The 24655-nt window shown below is 44.7% G+C and overlaps 1 protein-coding gene across 1 annotated transcript in view; it reads right to left on the bottom strand.

The window, feature by feature from the left end:
- MPZL2 (myelin protein zero like 2) overlaps nt 1-15815 on the bottom strand; it is a 43905-nt gene extending 28090 nt beyond the window's left edge. The window contains exons 1-2 of the mRNA XM_068242808.1: nt 15690-15815; nt 9083-9237 (exon numbers count right to left, since the gene is read on the bottom strand). Of these exons, the coding sequence (XP_068098909.1) occupies nt 9083-9237; nt 15690-15744 (210 nt within the window). The 5' untranslated portion in view covers nt 15745-15815. The remainder of the gene's footprint in view (nt 1-9082; nt 9238-15689) is intronic.
- Nucleotides 15816-24655: the final 8840 nt, after the last annotated feature.

Below are 24655 nucleotides of genomic sequence, written 5' to 3'. Positions count from 1 at the left end.
CAGTGCCATGTTCACATGTTGCTTTATTCTAAGCACAGGGCTCTAAGCAATATCATGGTGCAGACAAAGATGATGGATGTTTGGGGGAAGATTGAACTGAGATGGCATTTTGCAACACTAGACCTTTTTTCCCATCAGACACTTTTCTCTCAGCCCAAAGGAGTTAAGGTGCATACACACATCAGACCATAGTCTTTGGAAAATGAAAGATCACAGACCAATCTTACCACCCTTCATGTAGTATGAGAGCCATACTCTACACAGTCTTTTCTATGGAGCTGAACTCCACATCAGAAAAAAAAATATTTGCAAGATGCTGCACACACAGATGCTGTACAGACACAAAAGATCCGTTCCTGCAAATTGCAATGATAGTCTATGAGATCTGCAGATCATCATACACACATGATTTAACTGACATTCATCTGCAGATCAGATCCACCAGGATGGATTTTCAGATCTGCAGATGAATGACAGTTAATTCATGTGTGTATGATGATCTGCAGATCTCATAGACTATCATTGCAATTTGCAGGAATGGATTTTTGGCAGGAACAGATCTTTTGCAGATACTGATCTTTTGTGTCTGTACAGCATCTGTGTGTGCAGCATCTTGCAAAGATTTTTTTCTGATGTGGAGTTCAGCTCCATAGAAAAGACTGTGTAGAGTATGGCTCTCATACTACATGAAGGGGCGTACATCAAAAAAGGGCGTCGGGAAAAAAGGGCGCGTGGTGTAAACGATAAACAGTATTATCGTTTATTGAAATATTGTGTCGAATTTCGTTCAGAAATAGTGTTTTAAGAATTTATAAATCACTAAATAATGTGTATGAGATCGGCAATTCTTAAAAAGTTAATCTTCCCTATTTGTAAACTGAAACTTATATTTACGTTTGTTAAAAACCCTCCCTGTACCTATCCCTAACCCCTAGACCCCCTGTTGGTGCCTAAACCTAAGACCCCCCTGTTGGTGCCTAAACCTAAGACCCCCCTGTTGGTGCCTAAACCTAAGACCCCCCTGTTGGTGCCTAAACCTAAGACCCCTCTGTTGGTGCCTAAACCTAAGACCCCCCTGTTGGTGCCTAAACCTAAGACCCCCCTGTTGGTGCCTAAACCTAAGACCCCCCTGTTGGTGCCTAAACCTAAGACCCCCCTGTTGGTGCCTAAACCTAAGACCCCCCTGGTGGTGCCTAAACCTAAGACCCCCCTGGTGGTGCCTAAACCTAAGACCCCCCCTGTTGGTGCCTAAACCTAAGACCCCCCTGTTGGTGCCTAAACCTAAGACCCCCCTGGTGGTGCCTAAACCTAAGACCCCCTATGGATAATAATGTTTTACAGACATTAATAAATAAAAAATGTAAATAAAAAAATGTAAATAATTTTTTTGGGTGGATAATAATGTTTTAGAAATGTTTTAGAAATCGTGATTTAGTATCTTTATAAACGTTATTCGTCACGGGCTCATTTTGTAAAGTTAAATCATCACAAACATAGTTATAAATCCTTAAAAATCTCCGGCGCCTTTTTTTCCCCTGTTCGGCGCCCGGTAAACGATATTTATAATGGGAGTGAATGGGGCGCCCTTTTTGTCCACTTGTCTCATGCGCCCAAATCTCCTGCTTCCCATGAAGGGTGGTAAGATTGGTCTGTGATCTTTCATTTTCCAAAGACTATAGTCTGATGTGTGTATGAGCCTTTAGGCACAGCAGGCAAGAGTCAGAAATAGTTGTTCTGGTAACACTTTAAACTAAAACCCAATAAAAGTATTGCTCTGACCTGATGTTTTCTAAAAAAGCAAAGGCGAAAACTGATATCAGACAGCAAAAACAATACGGGGTCCTATTTCTGTGATCAGAAATGCAGTTTAAAGCCAAATTATTGTGTGGAATTCAGAAGCCAGTATATCGATAATTGTACGGGGTAAGGGCTCTGCCTCTCACACAGGTGACCTGGATTCTAATCTTGGCTTTTCCTATTCAGTAAGCCAGCACCTATTCAGTGAGGAGACCTTAGGCAAGACTCCCTATCACTGCTACTGCCTATAGAGTGCGTCCTAGTGGCTGCAGCTCTGGCGTTTTGAGTCCGCCAGGAGAAAAGCACAATAAAAAATTCCAGTGACAACAATTAGAAAAAAACTCAAACGCTAGATGCCAGCTATAGTTTATATGGAGCGTTGGCTGCCCAATTCCTAGGCTTTGTTTGTACTTTAATTCCACACACATTCTGTAACATCTCTGTAAAGTCACGAAAGTGAAAGTTCCCATGAAGTTTCAACAGGGAAAGTTTTACAGAAGGATATGTACATATGCGACGTCTTTGCTGCGTAGATGTTGCATAATAGGCTGGTAACGCATGTTATTACTTGTACAGCCAGGGGAACCAACACTGCTCACAGCTTATTTACAGGTTATTCTGAAAAACCTGCTAACTTCCAATGAAATGAAGGCACAGCGTGAAGTTTTGTAATTAGACTGCGCACCTCATTAGCTACTGTATACATGTGGCAATCTACAGCAGCTGAAAGACAAACATGTTAAACTCTTCTAAATGTCTAGGAAAAATAAATCTTACTAGCTACTATGGGATCTATCACAGCACCGTTGCTTGCAGTGCATTCATCATTATCATCTTATACATGTTGGAAGACCACTACACCAGCATCTGATCTCAGGTTCCCGGTGTGTTTGTTCTCACCCTAAGCATTACTTTTCAAATGGTGCTACTGCTTGGAAATTGCTCACAGACAACTGGAATACACACAACAGATTTGGAGCCCTGAGACAGTTTTCTGTATTTTCTATACACAGCAGTGTCGTTAGCAAGGCTAGGCTCACACTGCGGTGGCGTGGACTCAGGGGCGTAACTAGAAATCACTGGGTCCCCCTGCAAAACTTTGGATGGGTGGGCCCAGACTCCTCAAGCATCACTACGGTACACAGCACTTGGGAAGCGTAGAAAGGCTGGGGGTAGAGCGACGCTGTACACAAGACCCTGCTGAACACTGAATAGGGACGGTCTACAAAACTTTGTCTGCAAAACTTTGTATGATTCGTTACCAGTGACTGAGCAGATGCAGTCATTAGAACAATTGTGTAGAGAGCAGAAAGCTTTTTATCTCAGTGCCCTCAGTTGTCAGTCTCTCAGTACAGGGGAAAAAAACCTCTCCCCCCACGGCGCCCCTTGCAGGGTCTATAGTTACGCCCCTGAGTGGACCATAAAGGCCAAACACACTGAAAAATTGTGATTGCAAATGCAGTGTGATTATGGGGGCAATTATGATTTTATCATAAAATGGATGATCCCAGAAATAAATAAAAACAAATCGTATAGCATCATATTTGCTTTGCAAATTTCTTGCGCTCCTATTGATTTAACCCAGCCTTAAATAGAAAAATGCTGCATGCGACTGATGAAAAAATCAAAGCACCACTGTTGCACAACAACATCAGAATTACTATGTTAATCGCAGTGCAGTTGCCAAAACGCATGCATTTCAATAAAGTAATCAACGCTCATGCACAAACAGCACATACGCTGTCACCGTCCATGTCATGCAACACTCAACAAAGCAACAATTTAGACATATTTGTGGCATTTGACATGTTGTAACAATATTGCTGTTATGACGTGTCCAACTTCTCTGTGGTGCCTGTAATTATCGTGCATGTGGACCGGCACATCATGTTTAACATAGAAACAGTCTATTGTATTGTTAACCAGTCCTAGAGAGAGCATCAACTCAACGTCAGCAGATACCAGATACTGAAAAAGGCATCATGGATACCACTTGTTTCTGTCTGTGTACTTGCTGAGATTTCCACTCACTTCCTGTTCAAGTGACAGCATGACCTCGATTTGATAGATGGTGTAATCTGTGCAAAAAAAAAAAAAAAAAAAGACTCCAACAAGAATTTTAACTCTCCTCCATTCTAAATAATTTTTGTAGTCATGTATTGAAAGTAAAGTGCCTCTTTTCTAGATCAGGTGGGGGGATCTCAACAAGCTTCCGGATACTGAAAACAGCAGACAGGAGGAGACCGGAGCCTCATCAAGGGACCACACACACTTCAAGGGGCTGAAAGAAGCCCCACGGGGATAAGGTCAGCGCCCCCCCCCCCCCCCCCCCCTCCCCATCTTGGTTTTCTTTACGGTTGTCTGCAGTAAGATTTTAGATCCTGTCCAAGTTATTGGGGTTACATGCTCACCAATAATTTACTGCTTTAATGATGAACTGTAAGTTAAAGTGAACCAGAGATGAAGCACCCTCATGTATTTACCATATATATCAGTGGGAGCATTAGAGAAAACACCTACCCTGCTCTCTGCTTCATCCTTCACCGTTCAGCCTGCTTGTTATCCGCCCTGATAACATCCCCGACTGAGCCTTCAGTCTGGCTTTGCTCAGGAATCATTATAGCCAAGTCTGTCTTCTCTGATGTCTTTTCAAGCCCAAGCCTGACCCCTTCTGGCTCTGCTTTCCTGTTATATATACTTGCAGCATCACAGAGAGCTGTGATGAGATGGGAGGAGCTGCTAACTTAAGGGTATATTAAAAAAACTTTTTTTTTTATAATCTAGATTTGTTAGTCATAAGAGGTTTTTAGAAATGGTGATTTCATTTAGCACACAGCCCACTAAATACAATCGCTTCAGCTTGAGTTGACGAACAGATAGCCGGACATTCTCCTTCAGGATTTTTTGGTAGACAGTTGAATTCATGGTTCCATCTATCACAGCAAGCCTTCCTGGTCCTGAAGCAGCAAAACAAACCCAGACCATCACACTACCACCACCATATTTTACTGTTGGTATGATGTTCTTTTGCTGAAATGCTGTGTTACTTATACGCCAGATGTAACGGGACACGCACCTTCCAAAAAGTTCAACTTTTGTCTCGTCGGTCCACAAGGTATTTTCCCAAAAGTCTTGGCAATCATTGAGATGTTTTTTTTTAGCAAAATTGAAACGAGCCTTAATGTTCTTTTTGCTTAAAAGTGGTTTGCGCCTTGAAAATCTGCCATGCAGGCCGTTTTTGCCCAGTCTCTTTCTTATGGTGGAGTCGTGAACACTGACCTTAATTGAGGCAAGTGAGGCCTGCAGTTCTTTAGATGTTGTCCTGGGGTCTTTTGTGGCCTCTCGAATGAGTTTTTTCTGCGCTCTTGGGGTAATTTTATCGGCCGGCCGGCTGGCCACTCCTGGGAAGGTTCATCACTGTTCCATGTTTTTTGTCATTTGTGGATAATGGCTCTCACTGTGGTTCGCTGGAGTCTCAAAGCTTTAGAAATGGCTTTATAACCTTTACCAGACTGATAGATCTCAATTACATTTGTTCTCATTTGTTCCTGAATTTCTTTGGATCTTGGCATGATGTCTAGCTTTTGAGGTGCTTTTGGTCTACTTCTCTGTGTCAGATAGCTCCTATTTAAGTGATTTCTTGATTGAAACAGGTGTGGCAGTAATCAGGCCTGGGGGTGACTACAGAAATTGAACTCAGGTGTGTCACAGTGCCCCTAGTGGCCAGACCGCAAATGCCTTCCAATCGGTTTCAGCACACAGACCATGCAAGCTGTGGTCGCGATTAGTGCGCAGAAACCGCTGGAGTTTTGGCAGCAGACCGACCAGAAGGGAGCCTGTGGGTTACGGTAATTACGAATTACACACTATTTCAGGGTATAACTGCCACCACCTCTGCTTTCTGAGGCAGAGGAACTCACTGACTGGCTATTTCTCGACCTGCAAATAAAACGGTTAAACATACTCTATTCTGTCTAGCTAGCAACAAAAGTAGCGTCTCCTCAAAAGTCTGGGTTCAGTTTCTGTATGGCTGAATAATAGGGTAGCTGGAGCAACAACTAACGATAGCGTCGGTTTATTAATGCAATATAAATAATTAATATATACAGAAAATTGTTAAAATCAACAATTATAGAGACAAAGGGTAAAACAGTATAGAAAATAAAAATGGAGAAAAAACGGATACTTAAAGTTCATGGAAATATGTCCTTTCTGGGGAAAATCCGAGCACATGGAAAACGTGCTTTGTTTCAAGTCCAGGAAAATGGCTGCCAGCCGCATGGTCCTCTGGCTGGCTCAATCAGGTGATGGTACACAGGGGAGGACTGAAGTCCGCCTGCAGGGAATGTGCTTTTGATGAAGCTGGTTCGGGGGTGTGGCAATGCCTGCCCCCTCTGAATTACCCACCAACCACAGTTCAAGTCCTTGGAGAGAGATATAGGTTTAAACTCATACAACGCTGTAACTCAAAACCGATAAAGGCCACAGTGGCGCTGATAACAGATTCATATTCCTCAGATGCTGACAATTCCTATGACATCAGACTTGAGTAGGGTATAGGGTCCAGTTCCTGAGAAGTTTGATAACTTGGTTGTAGGGGCCCCTGGCCCCTCTCGGCTGGTATCAAAAGATGCAGCACGGCTCTACCAATCCAATGATACCGTTCTCATAACTATGCTATTCACGGTATTCCGTAAATATGCAGAAGATCAAAACTCTATGCTTTCTTAGGCTGGCTGGACGGCTCCAGCCAGTCTGTGGGAAAGCAGTTCTTGAGGAGGCTCACCATTTGGTGGACCTATTGAGATAATTAAAAGTAAACATTCTTCTTGGACACAAGCATTGTCCAAGCTAATTAGCAAATCAAAAAACATCCTGCACCTAAGTTACTGCCAGTCCTCGGCTGAGAGGAAGAGTAGAAAAACTTGTATTTTAAAAAACCAGGAATGTCAGTTCCTGATCGCTGCAATGACTGACAAATCTGACCAAGAGATCGGAAAAACCGATGGCGAATCTTCCCGATTCGCCTATGTTCCTCCCGGCTGTTCCTTGACAGCTGGGAGAAAAAAAAACTCCAGGTTGCTACATGTAGCCCCTACACAACCAATCCAGATTCTATTGATCTGAATCGCAATCGATGCAGAGAATCGCTTGCCATCGCATTTTCTTCACGGGCGGTTCTAGGACGAGTCTGCGGCCGCGCAACCGTCCGTGACAAGGTGTGATAAACCACAGTTAAGTTATTTTTTAACAAAGGGGGCAATCACTTTTTCACACAGGGCCGTGTAGATTTGGAGTTTTTTTCCCTCACTAAATAATAAAAACCATCATTTAAAACTGCATTTTGTGTTCAATTATGTTATCTTTGACTAATAGTTAACGGTTTTTGATGAGCAGAAACATTTAGTCTGCTTTCACAGTGGGACGTTACAGGTGCACGTTAGAGCAGCCTGTAACACACCCCCACCGCACAGCAATGAAAAATCAATTGGCTTTTCACAGTGCCCACGTTGCATTACACAGTAACGCTTCACGTCAAGACAACATACTGCATGCAGTACTTTATACGTGGCTAAGCCGCGTTAGACTGTTTGCACATGCTCAGTACGGGTGGGTTTTTTTATTTTAGGGGCGGAGAGGAGGCGGGGAGAGGCCGCTACGTAGCCAGGCACATGGCTACTTGGCATTCACTGCACTTGCAGTGTTTACTCTTTGGAGCGGCCGCTGATTGGCTGGCGGGACCACATGATGCGGAGAGCTCCGCTCACGTGGTCTCCGCAGCGCCTCCGGCAGAGCAGGCGCACCAAGAGCTGCTTGTAACGCGGCTCTTGGTAGCGTCCTGCTCCAACACCACCAGGCATTGCGTTAGGGGCACGTTATGTGCCCTATAACGTCCCCTAAACGCAACGTCCGGGTGTGTAAGTAGCCTTAAGTGTGACAAACATGCGAAAGAATAAGAAATCAGGAAGGGGGCAAATAGTTTTTCACATCACTGTAATATGTTTTTCTGATGAACTGTGTTTTGCATGGAGTTTTAGTTTAACACAAGAAACGGCACACCAGAGCGGCGAAAATAACAGGTATAGTATTTGTTTTGTAAAATCTATCGGGGATATGTTTATTTTGTGCCAAAGCGTTCATCTCTGGGTTCCTTTAGGCAGGGAACACACTTGACGGTTTTCGTGCTCGTTTTCTGCACAGAAAAACTGAGAACTCATGTTAATCAATGGTCTAGTACACACTTAATATGTTGTTCGCACGCAGAAAAAAAACTGACATTCTGCATCATGACTCTGCACATTTTGTCAGTTTTCTCTATCAACGACATCAGCTGCTGTGAAAAAACGCGCGCATTTTCCTGCATAGAGACACACTTGGTGTGCAGAAAAAGTATGCAGGAAAACGCGCGCAGAAAACTGAAAGACAAGTGTGTTCCCTGCCTTAATGTTATTGAGAAATGCATTTCTATTTCAGTTTGCAGCCAGCTATCAATCTCCAAAACTGATTGTAAGTTACATTTTTTTTTAGTCTGGAATCTGTACTCTGTTTCATTAAAGTCCACGGCCCATATGCAATTCTCCTTTTCTTCAGAGTTTTCTCATATGGGCCCATGTGTTTTCCTATTCCAGCATGAGTAATGCACCCAGTCTGAACAATTGTTGCATATTTGCCAGACATGCATAAACTGACTGGCAGTACTTTGGACACTCACAACATTGACAGACTGTACACCTTTTTTAGAAGTGAAACAAGCAGAAATAAAACCTGGCACTTAAGACTTCCCCTTGCTAAGTTAGGCCTGGTGCACACCAAGCGTTTTTGGTAGCGTTTTCAAAACCGCTGCCACCTGTGAAAACGCTTAACTAATTTATCTCTATGGGATGGTGCACACCAGCGGTTTCAGGTTTTTAGCCAACCGCAAACGTGGCTCCTGCAGCATTTTTGCGGTTTGCAGAAGCGTTTCTGCCTCAATGTAAAAGCTCAAACCGCTCTGAAAAACGCTAGATCAGAGTGGTTTTCCAGGCGTTTTTGTTACAGAAGCTGTTTAGTAACAGCTTTACTGTAACAATATATGAAATCTGCTACACAACGCTCCACAAAACGCTAGGCATGTTTGGAAAACATCTCTAAACATGCCTAGAATTGCTCTGAAGATCTGCTTTAAAAACTTCAAGCCTTTTGCAGATCTGCTAGAAGTTTTTGGTGTGCACTGGGTCTAAATCTAAACAAGTTTTGCCTGGTGGTTAACCCTTCTAACCATTGTAAAAGTGTTTTTTTTACTCACAGACTCTTCGTTTCCTCCTAACAGAGGTCGGAATGTCCAAGACACTGTGACATCATCTCCCAACGGTGACGACGAGCTGAACGTACATTTCAGACGGGCATCTGTTCCATTGACAGCTTGGACCTCCTTTGAGGTGAACACATCCATTGATGACACTGGAAGATGGAAACAGATCAGAGTTAGAAAGCAGACTGTCGAGAATCAAAGGAAAGTGGAGAGAGATATGATCAGAGTTAGGGACCATTCACACTTACAAGAGCAAAACACTAAGAAATGCTGCATGTAGCATGTTTTGAGTCTAGCGCTAATCACGAATCGCCGTCAATGTACTGTTGGTGGGCCTTGAGGACCGGGTTGGGGAGCTCTGCATTAAAGGATACCAGAGCCGAAGTACATCGGAGAAACGGGGGGGGGGGAGCATGCATGTATAAGGAATCGTCCTGATGCTCACCGCTCCCCCCCCCCCCCCCCCCCCCCGGTTTTCCTTTCTGCCCCTCTGATACGCCTAACTGCCCTCTGGCACGTTCTTCCAGGTCGCCAGAGTCGGGCATCACTGCGCCTGCACTGGCCTGGATGAGTGCATCCTACAGTGCGCGACCCCGGCCGGGAGCACTCTATGCATGACGTAAATTGTGCTGCACACTGAATAGAGACTGTCTACAAATGTTTGTCTACAAAACTTTGTACGATTCTTTATCAGTGGCTGAGCAGATGCAGTCATTGGAACAATTGTGAAGAGAGCAGAAAGCTTTTTCTCTCAGCGGCCTTAGTTGTCAGTCTCTCAGGAGAGGGAAAATAAACTTTTTTTCCTTGACTGCCAGAAAATGTAGAGCCTGTTTCCCTGTCCTGAGAGACTGACAACTAAGGGCTGCAAGTATGCTCCCAGCCTCAGCTTCTTATTACATTTACTCAGAGATGAATTAAGATATAATCAGGCCCTAGGCAAGGTAGTAGATTTGGGGCCTACCTGTGGTCCTTTTGGTAAGCCGAAATGGAGAGAGGTCAAAGAAGGTGGCAGTTAGGCCCCTTGATTCCCATTGGGCCCCAAGCACCTGCCTAGGTTGCCGGTGGATGATCCTGCTCTACACTCACTCTATCCTCCGATGGAGCAGACCTGGCTCTGCAGATTCCTCCAGCATTAGTACAGTACACGGCACTTGGGAAAAGCGTGGAAAGGCTGTGGGCAAGGTGCTGTACACAAGACCATGATGCACAATGAATAGAGACTGTCTACAAATCTTTGTCTATGAAACTTTGTATGATTCCTTATCAGTGGCTGAGCTGATGCAGTAATTACAACAACTGTGCAGAGAGCAGAAAGCTTTTTCTCTCCATGCTCTTCTCAGGACAGGAAAAAGAAACTTCTCCCCCACAGGCCACCTGCGCCTTCTCCACCCACGGGTCCCCCTGCAGCTGCATCCCTTGCAGGGGCGATGGCTAGACCCCTTGACCGAAGGTTCCAGGAAGGATGGTATCCAGATATTAATAAACACATATATAGAGTGGATAGCTTATGTAGAGCTTTGTATGATAGTGTTAGGAGTTTGAACAGTATCTTTTGGGTTATTGGCAGCCAGTGTATGGCCACCTTAAAGGGGTTCTGTTTTGGGTTTCTGAGAAGAAAAACAGACCCTTACCTTGGGCTTCTATCAGCCCCGTGCAGCGGTAATGTCCCACGCCGTCCTCCTCCCATCTGCTGTTCGCCGCAGGCCCCGGTCTAAGCGGCATGGGATCCAACTGCGGCTGCGCTACAGTGGCCGCGCACCCGCTCGCTTCCGCCTGCGTCATCGGAAGCTTACTGCGCAAGCGCAGTACAAGGCTCCGTTGTACTGCACCTGTGCAGTAAGCCTCAGATGACGCGAGCGGAGGCACGGCAACGCGCATTATTCGTCTGTGTGACAGCCGAATAATAGCCCGGTGCCGGCTGCGGGGAACGGCAGATGGGAGCAGGACGGCGTGGGACATTACCACTGCAGGTGGCTGATAGAAGCCCAAGGTAAGTGGCAGTTTTTCTCCTCAGGAACCCCCACAGAACCCCTTTAAAGAGAATCTGTATTATTAAAATCACACAAAAGTAAACATACCAGTGCGTTAGGGGACATCTCCTATTACTCTCTGTCACAATTTCACCGCTCCTCGCCGCATTAAAAGTGGTTAAAAACAGTTTTAAAAAGTTTGCTTGTAAACAAACAAAATGGCCACCAAAACAGGAAGTAGGTTGATGTACAGTATGTCCACACATAGAAAATACATCCATACATAAGCAGGCTGTATACAGCATTCCTTTTGAATCTCAAGAGATCATTTGTGTGTTTCTTTCCTCCATGCACTGAAGTTTCAGGCTGCTCTTTTCCTCTTGCAAACAGCTTTGCCCTTGTTTGTAATTCCTCAGTATGTGAAAGCCCAGCCAGCTCAGAGGACGATTTATCCAGCTGATTAGAGCAGCTTCTCTCTTCTCTCTTATCTAAATAACACACAGGCAGTGTGCATAGAGGGGCCAGGAAGGGTGAGTTCATAGCAGAACCACAACACTGAAGAACTTGGCAGCCTTCCAGACACAGGCCGACAAGTCTGACAGGGGAAAGATACATTGATTTATTACAGAGACTGTGATAGTAGAAAGTGCTGCAGTAAGCCAGAACACATTAGAATAGCTTTTGGAACATGTAGGATGATAAAAAACAGGATGCAATTTTTGTTACGGAGTCTCTTTAAAGAGAATCTGTATTGTTAAAATCGCACAAAAGTAAACATACCAGTGCGTTAGGGGACATCTCCTATTCCCCTCTGTCACAATTTTGCCGCACCCCGCTGCATTAAAAGTGGTTAAAAACTGTTTTAAAGAGTTTGTTTATAAACAACCAAAATGGCCACCAAAACAGGAAGTAGGTTGATGTACAGTATGTCCACACATAGAAAATAATACATCCATACACAATCAGGCTGTTTACAGCCTTCCTTTTGAATCCCAAGAGATCATTTGTGTGTTTCTTTCCCCCTTCAGCTCTCATCCACTGAAGTGTCAGGCTGTTTCTTACTGCAGAGTGCAGACAGCTCTGCCGGTATGTAATTCCTCAGTATGTGAAAGCCCAGCCAGCTCAAAGGACGATTTATCCAGCTTGTAAAAGATAATAGAGCAGAGAGAAGCTGCCCTAATCTAAATAACACACAGGCAGTGTGCAGAGAGGGGCCTGGAGGGGGGAGATGCATCACAGAACCACAACACTGAAGAACTTGGCAGCCTTCCAGACACAGGGCGACAAGCTGATTTAAGATGGTAATAGAAGAAAGTGCTGCAGTAAGCCAGAGCACATTAGAATAGGTATAGGAACTTGTAGGATGGTAGAAAATAGGATTAAATTTTTGTTACGGAGTCTCTTTAAGAAGTATATGGAGGTTGCCATATTTATTTCCTTTTTAAACAATACCAGTTGCCTGGCAGCCCTGTTGGTCTATTTGGCTGCAGTTGTGTCTGAATCACACCAAAAACAAGCATGCAGCTAATCTTGTCAGATCTGACAATGTCAGAAACACCTGATATGTGCTGCATGCTTGTTCAGGGTCTATGGCTAAAGGTATTAGAGGCAGAGGATCAGCAGGACTGCTAGGCAACTGGTATTGCTCAAAGGAGAACTGTAGTGAGAGGTATATGGAGGCAGCCATATTTCTTTCCTTTTAAGCAATACTAGTTGCCTGGCAGCTCTGCTGGTCTATTTGGCTGAAGAAGTGTCTGAATCACACCAGAAACAAGCATGCAGCTAATCTTGTCAGATCTGTCAAAATTGACAGAAACACCTGATCTGCTGTATGCTTGTTCAGGTCCTATGGCTGAAAGTATTAGAGGCAGAGGATTTCCAGGCAACTGGTATTGCTTAAATGGAAACAAATATGGCTGCCTCCATATACCTCTCACTACAGTTCTCCTTTAAATGGAAATACATATGTCAGCCTCCACATACTTCTCACTACTGTTGTCCTTTAAATGAGAGCTCATAGTTCAGAGTTACCCCTAGACAGCGAGCTTAGGTGTTGAGGGTTTTGGGGTGTTTTCTACTGTATATTAATGAAAACTATAGGTGGGGGAGCAGTGAGAGATGGAGGAAATATTACAATCTCCATTTTACTCATGTTAAATTTGAAGAAACTGGACGACATGAATGCAGAAATAGAGATTTGGGTGCAGAGATGGTACTGGAAACCAAGAGTGTATTAATTATCCCAGGCCTTGAGAATAGATGGAGAAGTCCAAAAACAGAGCCTTGTGGTACACCAACAGACAGTGGATGTAAAAAGGAGTTGGTATTGGAGTAGGAGACAGTGAAAAAAAAAAAACATCCAGACAAGTAGGAACAAATCCAAGAATATGATAGGCCCTTGACCCCCAGTGACAAAAGGGGCTGGAGAAGCAGAGAATGATCGACCCTGTCAAAAGCAATCAGTCGTTTGAAAAAATATGGCGTGCGTATGCCCCTTTAGGCTACTTTCGCCCCACGTTCATTGTGCTGAGGAGCAACAGACAATATAATCGCATCACAACTTCATTCAATTATATTTCAGTAGGGGCTTTCACACTATTAGGGCGCAGTCAAACGGCATATCGCTGCAAACGTCAGGTCCATGGAGGTTAATGGATACCCGAAATGACATGATGAGATAGACAAGTGTATGTACAGTGCCTAGCATACAAATAACTATGCTGTGTTCCTTTTTTTCTTTCTCTGCCTGAAAGAGTTACATATCAGGTATATAAGTGGCTGACTCAGACAGGAAGGGACTACAATGTGACCCTCACTGATAAGAAATTCCTCTTTTTATCTCTTTCTTGCTCTCAGAAGCCATTTTCTGCTAGGAAAGTGTTTTAAGCCCCATCTACACGATACGATTCTTTGTGCGATTTGATTACGATTCTATTTACGATCCGATTAAATCCGACATATCCGATCGGGATTCGATTCGATTCAATTCGATTTGCCATTGTTATGCAATGGCAAATGGAATTGAATCAAATCGAATTCCGATCGGACATGTCGGATTTAATCGGATCGTAAATAGAATCGTAATCGAATCATACAAAGAATCGTATCGTGTAGATTGGGCTTTAAGCTGGCCATACACTGGCCCGATTTGCGCCCGTTTCGACAGCAGATTCGATCACTGGGATCGAATCTGCTGCCAATCGTTCACGCTACACGCCGAATTTCGATCCATTTCGTCCGATTTCGTCGATCGTGCCGTGTGGAAAATAACCGTCGATCGCCCGCGGGTAAAGAGCGCATCGCTAGCGGCGTTCGAGTGCCCGACGACCGACGCAATAGAGCCCGCATACATTACCTGCTCCGCCGGCGCGACTCCAGTCTCCCGGTCACCACTGCTCTGTCTGCGCTCTGGTCTCCAGGTCCGGCATGCCTCACTTCTTCTAGCCCGGCAGGAAGTTTAAACAGTAGAGCGCCCTCTACTGTTTAAACTTCCTGCCGGGCTAGAAGAAGTGAGGCATGCCGGACCTGGAGACCAGAGCGCAGACAGAGCAGCGGTGACCGGGGGACTGGAGTCGCACCGGCGGAGCAGGTAATGTATGCGGGCGGGCGGGGGCAGCAGCAGCAGTACCACCACAACAGATTGTAAACGGTTTCAGGCTGAAATCGGTTCACAATCTGTTTGCTGTAAAGGTAGCCATACGATCCCTCTCTGATCAGATTCGATCAGAGAGGGATCTATCTGTTGGTCGAATCTGATGGCAAATCGACCAGTGTATGGCCACCTTTAGGGTACGTTTCCACTTGTGTGGTGGGAAGCGCAGAGGTAGAAATTTGCATGCGAATATATGCGAATTTGCATACAATTTCGCATAGATGATGATGTAGGCGAATTTAACTATGACAGTGCCTGTGTGCTTTTCCATTGATTCCATGCAAAATCGAATTCGCATGACAATTAGCATACCAAAGCCGCATGCGAAATTCTCTATTAAATACACTGTATGCGAATCGCATAGCGGTATGCGAATTCTGATGGCTCTGCCGTGCAGATTTTTTCTGCACAGAAAAACGCAAAGGAATCCTGACAAGTAGAAACAGTCCCATCCACTTGTATCGGCTGTGCAAATTCGCATGCGGCAAATGCATGCAAATTCGCGTTAGTGGAAACGCACCCTTATAGTTGGAATTTCTTATCAGTGAGGGTCACACTGTAGTCACTTCCTGTCTGAGTCAGGACTGAGTCACTTACATACCTGATATTTACCTCTTTCAGGCAGAGAAAGTAAAAAAAGGAACACAGCATAGTTATTTGTGTGCTAGGCACTGTACATACACATGTCTATCTCATCATGTCACATGTCACTTCGGGAATCCTTTAATTTAAGGCTACTGTGAAATACATTTCCTCTTCTCCCCCACCTGTTGAGGCATGCTAGCTCAGGCAGAAGGTACGAGGTACTGTACAGGCTATACTAGTAAACAGCTTGTGCTAATCAACAAGCTGGCTGCCTGAGTGTCTCAGCTCCAGCCCGCACGTTTGGCCAGATCAGCATTCCCTGGTGCACCATGACCTGAAGCCACGCCCCCCAGCGGGTCACCCTCCACCTGAGGACACTAGCCAAGCCACATACCTGAGGCAGCCAAAGTCACCAGGACGGCCAGAGTGAGGGAACAGCGAGCCCACATGATTCTCCGGCAGTGAGAGGCAGCCAGACTCCGGAGAAATGTCTGTACAAGTCAGGGGAGTGGTGAAAGTTCCCACCTGGCTGCTCCAGTTCCTCTGGGAGGGGTTATTCCTCCACTGTGTGTGACACTCACACTGCATACTGCATACAATGTGAAGAATGGCCCGGGCACATCTTTTGTAAGTCAGTCACTCTGCATAGCTCGCTCCTGATTCATTGCAGCACAGCAATTAGCAGCTTAGCGGAGAGCAAAACAAAATGCTCCAATTCACAAAACTTATAAGGCTGCTGCTGCTGCCATAGGAGTCACACGCAGTGATTGGGTGACTGGGGCTAGCAGATTCAGGGCTTCATTGAACTCATGTACTTGCAAATTTTAAAAAAAACAACTTACTTATAATTCTGAGTTTATGTAATTTGTGTTAATTGTATGGAAATGTATACAGATAATAGGCCAATATAAATCACTAGTTACTGCATTAGATTGGTCCAGTGCCAAACTGCGCACCTTTGCATAAAATTAACATAAATAATTCTATAGAGGGCTGGTGCACACCAAGAGCGCTTCTGAGCGCTTTTCAGATCGGCAGCGCTTTGAAAAGTGCTTGGCTACTGAAACCCTATGAGGCCTCTTGCACACTGCAAGTGATTCCGATTCCGATTCTGCTTTTTAATCAGTTTTTACATCCGATTCAGATTCTGATTTGCAGTGTGCAGGGAGCAAACTGCAAATCGGAATCGGATGTAAAAATTGATTAACCACTTGAGGACCACAGTTTTTCTACCCCTTAAAGAGACACTGAAGCGAGAATAAATCTCGCTTCAGTGCTTATATTCTGCAGGGGGTCCCTTACCCCCCAAACCCCTCCTGCAAAATCTACAGCCAACTTGGTCGTAGATTTTGCTGCTGTTGAGACAGGGCTAACGGCTGCAGCCCTGCCTCTCAGCGCCGTCTATCAGCGGCGCATCGCCGCCTCTCCCCCGCCCCTCTCAGCGAAGGAAGACTGAGAGGGGCGGGGGAGAGGTGGAGATACGCGCTGACAGACGCGTGTGAGGCAGGGCTGCGGCCATTAGCCCTGCCTCAATCAGGAAGTGATCCCCTGGACTTCTCAAGGGGATTAGGGGGGTAAGGGACCCCCGTTTAGCCGCGGGATAGCGGCGTTTTAGCAGGGGCACACATGCCCCTGCTATATATAAGAGCTGAAGCGAGATTTATTCTCACTTCAGACTCTCTTTAAGGACCAGAGCCTTTTTCTCCATTCAGACCACTGCAGCTTTCACGGTTTATTCCTCGGTCATACAACCTACCACCTACATTAATTTTACCTCCTTTTCTTGTCACTAATACAGCTTTCTTTTGGTGCTATTTGATTGCTGCTGCGAGTTTTAGTTTTTATCATATTCATCAAAAAAGACATGAATTTTGTCAAAAAAATGATTTTTTTTTTACTTACTGTGCTGACATTTTTCAATTAAAATAAAAATTCTGTATACATTTTTGTCCAAATTTATTGTGCTACATGTCTTTGATAAAAAAAAATCCATTCAGTGTATATTTATTGGTTTGGGTAAAAGTTATAGTGTTTACAAACTATGGTGCCAAAAGTGAATTTTCCCATTTTGAAGCATCTCTGACTTTTCTGACCACCTGTCATGTTTCATGAGGGGCTAGAATTCCAGGATAGTATAAATACCCCCCAAATGACCCCATTTTGGAAAGAAGACATCCCAAAGTATTCACTGAGAGGCATAGTGAGTTCATAGAAGATTTTATTTTTTGTCACAAGTTAGCGGAAAATGACACTTTGAGACAAAAAAAAAAAGTTTCAAATTCTTCTAACTTGCGACAAAAAAAAATGAAATCTGCCACGGACTCACTATGCTCCTCTCTGAATACCTTGAAGTGTCTACTTTCCAAAATGGGGTCATTTGTGGGGTGTACTGTCCTGGCATTTTGGGGGGTGCTAAATTGTAAGCACCCCTGTAAAGCCTAAAGGTGCTCATTGGACTTTGGGCCCCTTAGCGCAGTTAGGCTGCAAAAAAGTGCCACACATGTGGTATTGCCGTACTCAGGAGAAGTAGCATAATGTGTGTTGGGGTGTATTTTTACACATACCCATGCTGGGTGGGATAAATATATCTGTAAATGACAATTTTTTGATATTTCTCCCACTCAGCATGGGTTAGTGTAAAAATACACCCCAAAACACATTATACTACTTCTCCTGAGTACGGCGATAGCACATGTGTGGCACTTTTTTGCACCCTAACTGCGCTAAGGGGCCCAAAGTCCAATGAGTACCTTTAGTATTTCACAGGTCATTTTGCGACATTTGGTTTCAAGACTACTCCTCACGGTTTAGGGCCCCTAAAATGCCAGGGCAGTATAGTAACCCCACAAATGACCCCATTTTAGAAAGAAGACACCCCAAGGGATTCTGTTGGTGAGTTCATAGAAGATTTTATTTTTTTTCACAAGTAAGCGGAAATTGATTTTAATTGTCTTTTTTTCACAAAGTGTCATTTTCCACTAACCTGTGACAAAAAATAAAATCTTCTATGAACTCACCATACTCCTAACGGAATACCTTTGGGTGTCTTCTTTCTAAAATGGGGTCATTTGTGGGGTTCCTACACTGCCCTGGCATTTTAGGGGCCCTAAACCGTGAGGAGTAGTCTTGAAACCAAATGTCGCAAAATGACCTGTGAAATCCTAAAGGTACTCATTGGACTTTGGGCCCCCTTAGCGCACTTAGGGTGCAAAAAAGTGCCACACATGTGGTACCGCTGTACTCAGGAGAAGTAGTATAATGTGTTTTGTGGTGTATTTTTACACATACCCATGCTGGGTGGGAGAAATCTCTCTGTAAATGACAATTTTTTGATTTTTTTTTTACACACAATTGTCCATTTACAGAGAGATTTCTCCCACCCAGCATGGGTATGTGTAAAAATACACCCCAAAACACATTATACTACTTCTTCTGAGTACGGCGATACCACATGTGTGACACTTTTTTGCAACCTAGGTGCGCTAAGGGGCCTAACGTCCTATTCACAGGTAATTTTGAGGCATTTGTTTTCTAGACAACTCCTCACGGTTTAGGGCCCTTAAAATGCCAGGGCAGTATAGGTACCCTACAAGTGACCCCATTTTAGAAAGAAGACACCCCAAGGTATTCCGTTAGGTGTATGGTGAGTTCATAGAAGATTTTATTTTTTGTCACAAGCTAGTGAAAAATGACACTTTGTGAAAAAAACTATAAAAATCAATTTCCACTAACTTTTGACAAAAAATAAAATCTTCTATGAACTCGTCATACACCTAACAGAATACCTTGGGGTGTCTTTTTTCTAAAAAGGGGTCACTTGTGGGGTTCCACTTGTGGGGTTCCTATACTGCCCTGGCATTTTACGGGCCCAAAACCGTGAGTAGTCTGGAAACCAAATGTCTCAAAATGACTGTTCAGGGGTATAAGCATCTGCAAATTTTGATGACAGGTGGTCTATGAGGGGGCAAATTTTGTGGAACCGGTCATAAGCAGGGTGGCCTCTTAGATGACAGGTTGTATTGGGCCTGATCTGATGGATAGGAGTGCTAGGGGGGGTGACAGGAGGTGATTGATGGGTGTCTCAGGGGGTGGTTAGAGGGGAAAATAGAGGCAATCAATGCACTGGGGAGGGGATTGGAAGGGGGTCTGAGGGGGATCTGAGGGTTTGGCCGAGTGATCAGGAGCCCACACGGGGCAAATTAGGGCCTGATCTGATGGGTAGGTGTGCTAGGGGGTGACAGGTGGTGACAGGAGGTGATTGATGGGTGTCTCAAGGTGTGATTAGTGGGGGGAATAGATGCAAGCAATGCACTGGCGAGGTGATCAGGACTGGGGTCTGAGGGCGTTCTGAGGGTGCGGGCTGGTGATTGGGTGCCCTAGGGGCAGATAGGGGTCTAATCTGATGGGTAGCAGTGACAGGTGGTGACAGGGGGTGATTGATGGGTAATTAGTGGGTGTTTAGAGGAGAGAACAGATGTAAACAATGCACTTGGGAGGTGATCTGACGGCAGGTCTGCAGGCGATCTGATAGTGTGGGTGGTTGATCATATTGCCCGCAAGGGGCAGGTTAGGGGCTGATTGATGGGTGGCAGTGAAAGGGGGTGATTGATGGGTGGCAGTGACGGGGGGTGATTGATGGGTGATTGACAGGTGATCAGTGGGTTATTACAGGGAAGAACAGATGTAAATAATGCACTGGCGAATTGATAAGGGGGGTCTGAGGGCAATCTGAGTGTGTGGGCGGGTGATTGGGTGCCCGCAAGGGGCAGATTAGGGTCTAATCTGATGGGTAACTGTGACAGGGGGTGATTGATGGGTAATTAGTGGGTGTTTAGAGGAGAGAACAGATGTAAACAATGCACTTGGGAGGTGATCTGATGGTGTGGGTGGGTGATCAGATTGCCCGCAAGGGGCAGGTTAGGGGCTGATTGATGGGTGGCAGTGACAGGGGGTGATTGATAGGTGGCAGTGACAGGGGGTGATTGATGGGTGATTGACAGGTGATCAGTGTGTTATTACAGGGAAGAACAGATGTAAATAATGCACTGGCGAATTGATAAGGGGGGGTCTGAGGGCAGTCTGAGCGTGTGGGTGAGTGATTGGGTCCCCGCAAGGGGCAGATTAGGGTCTGATCTGATGGGTAACAGTGACAGGTGGTGATAGGGGGTGATTGATAGGTGATTGATGGGTAATTAGTGGATGTTTAGAGGAGAGAACAGATGTAAAAAATGCAATTGTGAGGTGATCTGACGTCGGGTCTGCAGGCGATCTGATGGTGTGGGTGATCAGATTGCCCGCAAGGGGCAGGTTAGGGGCTGATTGATGGGTGGCAGTGACAGGAGGTGATTGATGGATGATTGACAGGTTATTGACAGGTGATCAGGGGGGATAGATGCATACATCAGGGGAGAATCTGAGGGGTGGGGGGGTGATCAGGAGCCCCCAGGGTGCAGTTAGGGACCTAATAAAAAAATAGCGTTGACAGATAGTGACAGGGAGTGATTGATGGGTGATTAGGGGAGTGATTGGGTGTAAACAGTGGTCTGGGGGGGGGTGGGCAGGGGGGGTCTGAGGGGTGCTGTGGGCGATCAGAGGGAAGGGGGGGAGATCAGTGTGCTTGGGTGCAGACTAGGGTGGCTGCAGCCTGCCCTGGTGGTCCCTCGGACACTGGGACCACCAGGGCAGGAGGCAGCCTGTATAATACACTTTGTATACATTACAAAGTGTATTATACACTTTGTAGCGGCGATCGTGGGGTTAACAACCCGCCGGCGCTTCCGAACGGCCGGCGGGTTGTCGTCGCGGGTGGGCAGAGCCAGTCGCCGGGGAAAGTGCGCGTCATCAATGATGCGATCGCCCCCCCGGCATGCCGAAAGGATGCAACGCCGATGGGCGTATTGCGGTCCTTTCGGCGTCCACTTTGCCGCCGCCCATCGGCTGTGGGCGGTCGGCAATTGGTTAAAAAGCGGAATCTGAATCGGAATCACTTGCAGTGTGCAAGAGGCCTGAGTGTGTTCCCACAGCAACGTGGTGATTTTTTTCAAAATCGCAAACGCACTGCATGTAGCATTTTTTTGGGAGCGATTCAGCTTCAATGAATCATTCAAAAATTGCTCTGAAAATTGCTTCACAAAATCACTATCGCTTAGCACTAGCGATTGCAATAGTGATTTTGTTGTGCACTAGCCCTAATGCTGGGAATATACCATGCGTTTTTTCGGCAGATAGAGTATTATTATTATTATTTAGTATTTATATAGAAAAACACTCGGAAACACCGCTCACCCAGATCAGGACAGTGCTGGAACCAGGACGGCCAGATCCATGAAACTATAGCAAAAGAAGGGGAAGGCCCGCACGTTGTCCTAAACAAAGTCCTTTATTGTGGACGTATCCAAAAAATCAGCACACACAATCACACATCTCCAGCTAGAGATGTGTGATTGTGTGTGCTGATTTTTTGGATACGTCCACAATAAAGGACTTAGTTTAGGACAACGTGCGGGCCTTCCCCTTCTTTTGCTATAGTATTTATATAGCGCCGACATCTTCCGCAGCACTGTACATAGTATATATTGTCACTAACTGTCCCTCAGAGGAGCTCACAATCTAGTCCCTACCATAGTCATATGTCCTATGTATATGTATCGTGTAGTGTATGTGTTGTAGTCTAGGGCCAATTTTAGGGTGAAGTCAATTAACTTATCTGTATGTTTTTGGGATGTGGGAGGAAACCGGAGTGCCCGGAGGAAACCCACGCAGACACAGGGAGAACATACTAACTCCTTGCAGATGTTGACCTGGCTGGGATATGAACCGGAGACCCAGCGCTGCAAGGCGAGAGCGCTAACCACTATGCCACCATGCTGCCCAGATGGTTCGATAGATAATTTCCGTCATGTCTGATATTACTTTCGATCGTTTTACTGCTCGATTTCTCATAGAAATGAATGGAAATTGATAAGAAAAGATAAGAGATTCGAGCAAATAAACAAATCGAAAATCGCTTTGTGTATTCCTAGATTTAAAAGCACACCATACCTCCCAACTTTTTGAGATAAGAGAGATAAGAAACTTTAACCACTTAACATCTCAGTCGTTTTCAGCTTATGCATCCGAGCAATGTTCACCTCCCATTCATTAGCCTATAACTTTATCACTACTTATCACAATGAACTGATCTATATCTTGTTTTTTCCGCCACCAATTAGGCTTTCTTTGGGGAGTACATTTTGCTAAGAGCCACTTTATTGTAAATGCATTTTAACAGGAAGAATAAGAAAAAAAATGAAAAAATTCATTATTTGTCAGTTTTCGGCCATTATAGTTTTAAAATAATACATGCCTCCATAATTAAAACCCACGTATTGTTATTGCCCATTTGTCACGGTTATTTCACCATTTAAATTATGTCCCTATCACAATTTATCGCGACAATATTTTATTTGGAAATAAAAGAGCATTTTTTCCGTTTTGCATACATCACTATTTACAAGCTTATAAAAAAAAAATAGAGAGAAATATTTCATCTTTACATAGATATTTAAAAAGTTTAGACCCTTAGGTAAATATTTATGTGTTTTTTTTTTTTTATAGTAATGTTTTTTTTTTTTTTATTAAACATTTTATGTGGGCATTTTTGGGAGGGTGGGATACGCTTAGAGGGACACAGCTTCAGAAAGAGCGAAGCTTCCGAGAGAAGCTGTCGCTTTTTCAGCGGGGGAGAGGAATCAATGATCGGGCTCCATAGCCCGACACATTGATTCCGTGGCTACCGACTCCGCGGCCGGGAGTGCGCGTGCACGCGCGCGATCGGCCGCGGGAGCGCGCCTGTCCTCCTTGACGTTTTTATACGTCAAGGAGGACAAAGTGGTTAAAGGGGTTCTTTCACGAATGAGGAAAAAAATAAAAAGTGGTTTATGCATAAACTATTAAACATCCTTGTAAAATAGTGTAAAACGTTTTTTTTTAAAAATGAATGGTTTCATCAATATAATATGTATTGTAAATAGTGATGGATGATGGCTGGGAGGCTAATCCATTTGTTAGGGGTGTTTTTTTTTTACTTTCTTTTTACAACCATAACTGCTGTCTACATAGTTTTCAGTGGTATAACCCACATCTAGCAGGAATTGCCTTCATAACCCTAATAGCTGAGCTCCTGAATATGTGTTTACATTGTTGCTAGGCAACCAGACCCCAGGCGCAGAGACTTGTTTGTGAATAGTCATAAGCTGCAGGGAGAATCAGTCCCATCTACACCATATTATTCTTTGCCAGATTCGATTCAATTTGATTCGATTCATTGATATGATTTGATTCAATAGGACATGTCTGATTCATGATTCGATTCAATTTGATTCAAATTGAATCAAATCATGAATCGGACATGTCAGATTGAATCAAATCAATGAATCGAATCAAATTGAATCGAATCTGACAAAGAATCATATGGTGTAGATGGGACTGATTCTCCCTGCAGCTTATGACTCTTTTCACAAAACGAGTCTCTGCACGGGGTCTGGTTGCCTAGCAACAATGTAAACACATTCAGCAGCTCAGCATTTAGGGCCCGTTTCCACTAGGGCGGTTTCGCCGGCGATTCGGCAGAGTTTCCCCGCACATCATTCGCACGGGGAAACTCTGCCATAGGGAATGACAGCGGCGCGGCGGAATCGCTTGCGGGAGCGATTCACCCGGAACCCCCCGCAGATTTCGCCACGGTGGCTGCGAATCCCATAGCCGTGCATGGCACGGCTCATGGGATTCGCCTGCGATCCCGCCCACCGGCTCAGTACGGTGTGCGTCTGCGAGACGCACGCCGCACTAGTGGAGACGAGCCCTTAGGGTTATAATGGGGATTCCTGCTAGAAGTGGGTTATACCACTGAAAACTATGTAGGAAGCAGTTATGGCTGTAAAAGAAAGTAAAAAAAAAAACACCCCTAACAAATGGATTAGCCTCCCAGTCCTTCATATGTCACTATTTACAATACATATTATATTGATGAAACCATTCATTTTTTTAAAAAAAACTTTTTACACTATTTTAGAAGGATGTTTAATAGTTTATGCATAAACCACTTTTTATTTTTTCCCTCATTCGCGGAAGAACCCCTTTAAGACATGCCCTTGCCACACCTCTAACCACGACCCCACAATGCCACTCACCATGCATATGACAAATAATTCAGAACCAAAAGATGAAGTTTTATCATTCAAATCACACTGGTTCTCTCTATCATCTTTAGTTTTTCTTCATCAAGGACAGATGAGGAAGACAGAGGGATTTGGTTCCCAAAGAGGGACTGTCACTCCGAACAGAGCCGTTTTTAGGCAAAGGCATTCCAGGCCTGTGTCT

The sequence above is a fragment of the Hyperolius riggenbachi genome, chromosome 6 (genome assembly GCF_040937935.1).
Source record: "Hyperolius riggenbachi isolate aHypRig1 chromosome 6, aHypRig1.pri, whole genome shotgun sequence".
Lineage (NCBI taxonomy): Eukaryota > Metazoa > Chordata > Amphibia > Anura > Hyperoliidae > Hyperolius > Hyperolius riggenbachi.
This window is presented reverse-complemented; position numbering and strand designations above follow the sequence as displayed.